At 36.5% G+C, this 8,583-nt stretch overlaps 1 protein-coding gene across 1 annotated transcript; it reads right to left on the bottom strand.

Annotated features, from left to right (window-relative positions):
• Positions 1 to 565: 565 nt before the first annotated feature.
• Positions 566 to 5,847, bottom strand: sdf4 (stromal cell derived factor 4). Its single transcript, XM_052594536.1, has 7 exons — positions 5,514 to 5,847; positions 4,881 to 5,227; positions 4,302 to 4,438; positions 3,982 to 4,095; positions 3,726 to 3,884; positions 3,460 to 3,635; positions 566 to 1,686 (listed from the first exon to the last, which is right to left on the bottom strand). The coding sequence occupies exons 2-7, from the start codon at positions 5,186 to 5,188 to the stop codon at positions 1,510 to 1,512; spliced, it is 1,071 nt and encodes a 356-aa protein (XP_052450496.1). The 5' UTR covers positions 5,189 to 5,227; positions 5,514 to 5,847; the 3' UTR covers positions 566 to 1,509.
• Positions 5,848 to 8,583: the final 2,736 nt, after the last annotated feature.

Raw genomic sequence — 8,583 nt, forward strand, 5'->3', positions numbered from 1 at the left:
CAGTGGTAAACATGGCCTTGTCCTAACTTTTTTTGAGATGTGTTGATGCCATGAAATTTTAAATAAACTTATTTTTCCCTTAAAATTATGCATTTTTCTCAGTTTGAAAATTTGATATGTCATCTATGTTGTATTCTGAATAAAATATTGAAATTTGAAACTTCCACATCATTGCATTCTGTTTTTATTCACAATTTGTACAGTGTCCCAACTTTTTTTGGAATCGGGTTTGTATATTATATAATGTAACAGCATTTAACATCACTGTTTTTTTTTTTTTACTTAAGCAGTTACTTTCCACAGGATGAATGTAATATATGATCAGTCAATGAACAAGGATAATTCTGAACACATTAGCAGCTCATATTTTAACATCCAATAAACACACAATAGAATTTAATAACAAAATAAATGAATCCAAAAAGCCAGTTAATAATTCATAGCAAAATAAAATGTTTATATTAAGCTATTACCAAAGCATGCTCAAAAATTATCACCACCAACACCCAATTATATACACACAGTTAATAGAACTAATTTCATGCCTAATCTCATGAGGCAAATGTGTATTTTAATAAAACTTTATTCTCAGATACAGAATGTATCGGTCCTTCCATTTTTAATAGCAATTTCAAAAAGGGTCATTTATAGTTCCTAATAATATAATTCCTCTCAAATCATTTCAGTGTAAGATGCTCTGTTATACTAACTAACATTTGACTAAAGGAGGCTATTGAGGCAACAGGGTGAACCAAATTCTTAAAAGTAATTAAATATAATAATATGCAAGCTATATACAATTATGACATAATGGGCTTCTTAAAAATGCTTTAATGTGAAAATAGGTCACAACTGGACGGATTAATTATCCCAGTTAATATGATTTCTAAACTAGACTTTTTCCACTGCATTTAATGATGAGATCTCAAATAGAAGTGCTATGTATAGTCTAGTTACAATATGTGACAGTTTTCACAAAATTACCACCCTAAATCCTTTTGCTGGCTCGTCCTCTTTGGAAATAACACATTTCAGGAAGCTCAAACCCTGTCAAAAGCAACCCACCCAAAATGTGAATATATTTATATATTATGGCACTCCAAAAAACTACAGTATTTACAATAATCTATTTTTTTCTTTTTTAGAAATTCCACCTTCATGTTGAAAACAATCTAACCCCTCACCAATTCCTCATATACAGACATTTCTCTTAATTATCAACACTCAAAAACCTGATGAAAGTGACAAAGTGTCTAAAATTATTTGTATGGAACTTTATGGGGCTCAAATGGAAATCTATGAGATTATGAAAGCAAACTCTTAATAACATGCCATATCTGCGCATTGCAACATTACAGAAGGTTTTTGTGGCTTGAGGTTTTGTACACATACAAACATGTCCGAATGCACTTGTTCATCCCAGTCTGGGAAGCAAGCAAAGTCCATCCTTTTGACACTTTAGGGATATATTACATGCTATTATTATTCATAAAGACTCGAGGAGACGTCTTAGAACTCCTCATGTACGTTACGGGCATAGTCCATGAGTTTGCTGCCAGTGAAGTACTCGCTGTATTTCAGGATCTCCTCTAGTTCCAGGTTGTGGTTTTGGTTCTCATCTGCCACAGCAATCATCTGCTTGGCTTCATTCAGGGCGTTGTACTCATTCATAGGGTCCATGTATTCCTGTGGGAAAGAAGGGATATCAGTAAGGCAGTGGCGTAGCCAGGGGAGGGGCCATGGGGGCACTGGCCCCTCCTGAAAACTGATTGGCCCCCCAGTGTGCCCCCACCCTTCTACTTGTCTGTCACTCACAAATTCAAATTATAATCTTTCAGTTTAGTAAATAACTCATGATTGCATAGCGATGCTTCTCAACGAGAACCAAGAATAGCGAGCTGCTGTTTTCCAACGAAAAAAGCACCTATTTTAAATAGCTTATGTTTTTCGATTAGTGAGTTATTGCAGTGCAAGAAGTGTTTGGTACTAACGTTAACGTCTTTCGGTGTTAGACAGACCAGGTTCGATGACGATGTTATCTCCTAGAGCAGACCAAGATGCTAATCATTATATTTACTATGCTCCTCTGATGCTGAATGTAAAAGGGGTTTACTGCGTTACGATTTAGCCTACTTTTTTTTTCGGCCGAACGCGCCGATATAGGCAACAACGCAATTTAAAGCAATGGTTTAAAAAAAACTATAATAGCAATTCTAATAAAGTCATTACTGAATCATGCAGTCGATTAGCGACTTTTTTCACTCAAGTGAGGTGACGAAACAAATCGTATGATGTTTATCTAACGCTCCACACTTTAGACTTTTTTTTTAAAGTCTATATGCGTGAGACACATGCAAAAACATCGTTTTTTTTACTGGTCAATTTTGAGATTTGGGGCTGTTTGTCTTCAGTAACATGCCTTCTTTCAGACTTGTGGTGAAAAAAAGTCCAAAATAAACATATAGGTCTTTATTTTTCTACACCTTTAGTCTATTTGCGTCTGTAGATTCCTAATAAATTCAGTTGCCGTTCTAAATCACCATGGTGCTCCGCGATTGCTGTCTGCACCCTGGAAAGCTCTCTCTCCCTCCCTTCACAGAAGTTATTGACACAACGTCATTTGATGACACCCAGAAACATTCTCAAAAAAAATCATACATAATTATTTAATGCATGATTAAACAGCAAAATAAATAACTAATACTAAAATAACACTGGACTAATTAAGCTATTCTAAACTGTTTTATACGATCCACATATTTTACATGTTAAATTAAAGCTACCTTTTTGAACAAGTAGCTTTCTAACAAAGTATGGATATATGATATTTTTAAATCAATATGCTCAAGATTAATTAGCCTTGACATAAGTAGATTTTGTTTATTCATCAATGCAAATTTACTGCAACTGCTGCTATGCCAATTGAATGGGATGTGGATAATAAACAAAAACATATAATGAAATTATATTAAATTTATATTAGTTATATTAATTAATTAATTGTGTATTTATTTCTATGAATTATTAATGTTATTCTGCATTTATATATATAAGGCTATTATAAATAAATTATATTATTATTATTTGTGAGTTGTACACTATTCATACATTGGATAATTTTATTTATTACAGTTTTTCTTTCACTTTTGTAAAGTGAAAAGTTAATACAAATTGTATTTGATTTTTTTTTTTTATTTAGAGCAGTGAATAACTGCTATTAAAATATAATAGGGTATCACTGTTTATTACTGATTTTAAAGGTTACTGAACTCTTGAAATGATTTGGATATACAGTTCAAACAACATAATTGGCCCCTCTGTATTAATCGTGGCCCCTCTTGTGCCCCCCAGTTGAAAAAATCCTAGAATCGCCCCTGCAGTAAGGGACAGATATTCATTAAAATTATATGCTATAAATGTGTTATGTTCCTTTAACAGCACTGATAAAAGAGGACCAACCTCCAGTTCTTCCATGGTTACGATCATATCATGGTTAGCATCAATGACTTCTTCAAACTCCTTCTTCCTTTCACGAACCCAGTCGTCATCGATGTCTTGGGCCTGCTGATTCTCCACAGTTCCCATGGGGAGGGAGATAAATTCAGCAAGAGTCAACTTTCCATCTCCATCTTGATCTGTTTAGGAAACATACGTATAGGGTTCGCTTATAATTAAGAATCCAATGAATTTGGGTTGGCATTTCTTAGGAATAAAATTAAGATTACCAAGATCTCGGACGATCTCCTTGACCATGTATCTCAGCATGCCTCTGCTGTGCTCTGGGTGCAGGAACGAGAGGAACTCCTCTTCATTTAGCAGTTGGTCAGCTGGAGGGTTATCTGCCTGGAACCAGCGATCCTTCAAACTCTCCAGAACCTCCTGAGCTGTAGTCAGGCCATATTTTATTCAGATCGTTAGAAATGGCTTTGTTAGGAGTACTAGACCATATCTGACAAATGCATATTCTACGTTACAACTTACTTTCTTCATCCACTTTCAGTTCTTCATTGTTTTTGATCTTCTCAGCCACTTCTTTTTCATTGAAACCTTTACTGGCCAAAAACTTCACACGGTATTCATCCCAAGTCACATGTCCTGAGAAAGCGCAATTTGAGAAATTGGCAGCCAAGACCATTGTTAAGTGTTATGAAATCATCATTGCAGATGTAAAAAATTATTTACATATGATTTTGCTCTAGTAAAACAATTGGAAACATTTTTAACTAAAATCTGATTCAACATGTCTCTATTTGACATATAATTTTATAATGGCATGGTTCTAAATAACAACATCCTCTTACCATCCCCATCAGGGTCCACTGCACGAAAACTGAGCTTGTTTTCTTTAACGGCCTCCTGAAAATGTTCTTCTGTCTTCTCCATGATCCAGCGCTGCATTTCTTTAGCACTGACACTCCTGTCTTTATTAATATCCACCCTAGAAACAAAGTAAAGGTTTGATTAGACTATTAAAAACTGTGCTTTTTTTTAAGTAATGGAACATTTGCTTCATGCATATGCTTGATTGTTTTTAAAGTAAGCATGAAATGTAAATTTACTGTCTTATTGTAAACATATATATATACATATATATATAAGCTTGTAATTTAATCAAAATATCATTAGTCAATCTTTCAACAAAGACAACAGACTATATATGCAGGACTTCAACAATTTTATCTTCTTAAAACCTGCTCTTTTGACTGTAAGCTTGCTCAGATGTATGTCACAATACTGAAAAAAAGATGTTTCACAACTTCCGTTTCATCACAGCTTACTATAATTGCTCACTGTTCATTGGATTGAACTAGAAATTCCTTTAGAATGACACCCAAGCACATCGTGTGAAAATGGCTGCGTTTTCACAGCTGTACACCTACTTGGTGAAAATTTCAATAAGTTTCTTCCTGTTCCTTCTGGGCTCCGAGTCCTCCTCAAACTCCTCCATCTCCTTCCCCAGAAACACCTCCTGATGAAAGTCTTTATTGAGGTGACCGTCCATTTCCATCTTCACGCCGTTCAGATGGTCTGGAGGAAGGATCTCGTTGTCCTCTTTGCTGTTGGGGTGTTTGTCTTTTAACGCCGATATATTTGCAGGCCTGGCCTGAACATTCAAAGCCAGCATCACAAATACTGCCAAAGCTGAGGCGCACAGGCGGCCAGGCTGAGGTCTTCCCCGGTTAGACATAATTTTACTGCTTGAACGTCACAAACAGATGTAGAAATCCTATGAAAATTAAAATAAAATCACATTTAAAGCCTACTTCAACATATTCAACTAACACAGTGCAGTTGGTTACTGAAAGATTATTTATTTACAGTAAAGCCTTTTTAAAGAATTCTTTAGGTCGTGATTAACTTACAGAATTATACCAATTAATTTAACGTTATTAGTACGAGCTCAATACTACTCAGTACTGAATATGAATCAGCACATAATGTTTGACGACATCTGTCTAAACGAATAAAGATATAACTTATGAACGGAAATAAATAAATAACAAGCTACCTACCTGTACGTTTGAACGGTACTTTCCAAAAATAAAATATGAGATGAATGACCAGGAGTCAGTGGCCTGCTGTACTGAAGCACCTTGAGCGTCTGTCTATGTGCAGCGCATCTCGCGCAGTTCCTGTACACGTCGTCACTCGAGACCAAACGCTGGTCACTGGAGCGGTTTATGGCCCTGAACGTGACGTCGTCCCTCTCTGGACTCAGAAAACACAAACACATACAGAAGAAACCGATAACCACAGTAATTCACACAGACTGACACCCGAGAGGCATTTAGGAAAGAAACATTGCAACGTTGTCACGAGCGCGTGTCTTCTTCTTGTGAAACATGAGTTGAGGGATAACGCACATATCGCCATCTACTGTACCAGCAGACCAAAGGCCTATGAAATACACTCCTGAACAAAATCTTAAGACCAGGGGATGCTTGCAAATTTTACACATTTTGCACTAGTGGATCATAACCGGGTTGTAAGTGCTGCTTCAAAATGACAAAAGAAGAAACAGGAGCAAAAGATACAAAAAAAGAGAGTAGGCAATTTATTGAAAACTGCATTTAAAGTCAAACAGGCTGTTCATCAGCTGATCAAAAGTTTAAGACCATAGCCATAAAAAGGTCAAATCTGCACAAAAATATGGCTTTCATGTCATTGTTCTTCAAGCAGTCATACTGTCAAGATCTCCTGATGGCAAAAGCAAAAAGGCTTTCTCTTTTTGAACGTGGCAGGATTGTTGAGCTGCACACGCAAGGTCTCACACAACGCGCCATCGCTGCCGAGGTTGGACGCAGTAAGACAGAGTCATTTTACATTTCTTAAAAAATCTTGAGAGTTATGGGACAAAAAAGTCAAGTGGTAGACCCAAAAAGATTTCACCTGCACTGAGCCGCAGGATCCGACGGGTTGTCCGTGAAGACACAGGTCGATCCTCGACCCAAATTAAGGCCCTTACTGATGCTGACTGCAGCCCAATAACCATAAGACGTCATCTGCTAGAGAAGGGCTTCAAGAACAAAAAACGTCTTCAAAGGCCACGTCTCCTCCCACGACACAAACTTGCCCGTTTGGAATTTGCAAGGGAGCACCAAACATGGGACATTGAAAGGTGGAAGAAAGTTTTATTCTCTGACGAGAAAAAATTTAACCTGGATGGTCCTGATGGCTTCCAACTTTACTGGCATGACAAGGAGATGTTTTCTACGCGGCACAGTGGAGGAGGCTCCATCATGATCTGGGGTGCTTTTTCCTTCAATGGGAAAATGGAGCTTCAGGTTGTGCAGGGGCGTCAAACGGCGACTGGCTATGTGGATCTGTTGCAGCAGGCATCCCTCTTGACCGAGGGCCCCCGTCTGTGTGGTAATGACTGGGTCTTTCAACAGGACAACGCTGCAATTCACAACACCCGCCTGACAAAGGACTTCTTCCAGGAGAATAACGTTGCTCTTTTGGACCATCCTGCGTGTTCCCCTGATCTAAATCCCATTGAGAACATTTTTGATCAGCTGATGAACAGCCTGTTTGACTTTAAATGCAGTTTTCAATAAATTGCCTACTCTCTTTTTTTTGTCTCTTGATCCTGTTTTTTCTTTTGTCATTTTGAAGCAGCACTTACAACCCGGTTATGATCCACTAGTGCAAAATGTGTAAAACTTGCGATGCATCCCATGGTCTTAAGATTTTGTTCAGGAGTGTATACAGATAAAGATGGCTGTTTACCTTTCATATCAGATTTTTCTCTGACTGGCCATCTGCTGTAGGCCTTTCTTGTTTAGATTTTGAAGAATGTTGTCAAACTCACATTAGGTTCTTAGGGGCATGTCGAACAGTTACAAACACAAACGCGCAGGGTTGGGGAAAGATACATCAAAATGTATTTTAAAATAAAATACCAAATACTTTAATCTTAAGTGTATCAAAACCGACTACGAAATACAGCAGCCATACCGTGTATCAAAATAGATAGGTGTATTTTTTAAATGAAAAAATACTACAAAATGCTTTTACAAGAGAGCATGAAATTTCGTTGCAAACCTTCATCAATTGGCCTATTTGATCTATCCCTTAACCATTCTCAGACTCTCCGACTCTGCTGATTAAGTAGCCTAGACAGTGTTTGAAAGCAGCTTTTTTTCTGTCCAAGTCATGCAATAAATCTGACATATGCAACCAGTTAACATATAATATTCACATATCCCCAGATCACCCAGATGAAGATAAGTTTTAAAGTTACAGTTTGCAAATGACTCATAATTTTATCCTAATTAAATTACTTGGAGTTTGGTAACAAAGGGCAACAGTGACTCAATAATGGCAAACAAAGACAACTGATGACACATGTTTTCATAGCAACTAATTTTAATCATTCGATTCTTATTCATAAATGTAACAATATGTGTGTCAGGTAGTCATTCATGCAATGGTATGGAAAATCATGATCCTACTAAACAGCAACCAAATATTTATTTATAAATCCCTGGACACCTGTTTGGAAGTTGAAACAATTATTAAATGATCAATACGTTTTGATTTAAATGTAGCCAACTACTGAGTAGGCACCAATCAGAGGCTGAATTTTTATGATGTTATCATGAAGATTTCTTACAAAGTTTTGACTGTATTTTAAAACTAAACAACATTGAATTATTTTGATACAAAATATGAAGCCATTTTCATCAAACCCTATCAAGAACAAATTACTAAATCCTATTTTATATCTGAAATGCGTCTTTGAAATACATGTATCATAAATACTGCCCATCCCTGGAAGTTTTATTACGAACATGTGCTTGAGGATCCATGATGTGACACAAACTAACAATCCAGGATCTGATACAAAGATTAAATTATGGTGGTTTATAGAACCTGAGGTTAATCAGTCTCTTATTTTGCAGTTTTTCGGTGTGATGGAGAAGCAATGTATCTGTGCCTGTGCAACCTTTGCCCCCACTGCATATTAGCTTATGCACTTTTGGACACTTTTACATACTTTTACATTTTTATATTCTTTAAACCGGACAAGAACGAATAGTTAAAATTAACCTATAGATAAAATAGTTAGAATGCTCACCA

Source organism: Carassius gibelio, chromosome B23, assembly GCF_023724105.1.
Source record: "Carassius gibelio isolate Cgi1373 ecotype wild population from Czech Republic chromosome B23, carGib1.2-hapl.c, whole genome shotgun sequence".
In the NCBI taxonomy this organism is placed as follows: domain Eukaryota; kingdom Metazoa; phylum Chordata; class Actinopteri; order Cypriniformes; family Cyprinidae; genus Carassius; species Carassius gibelio.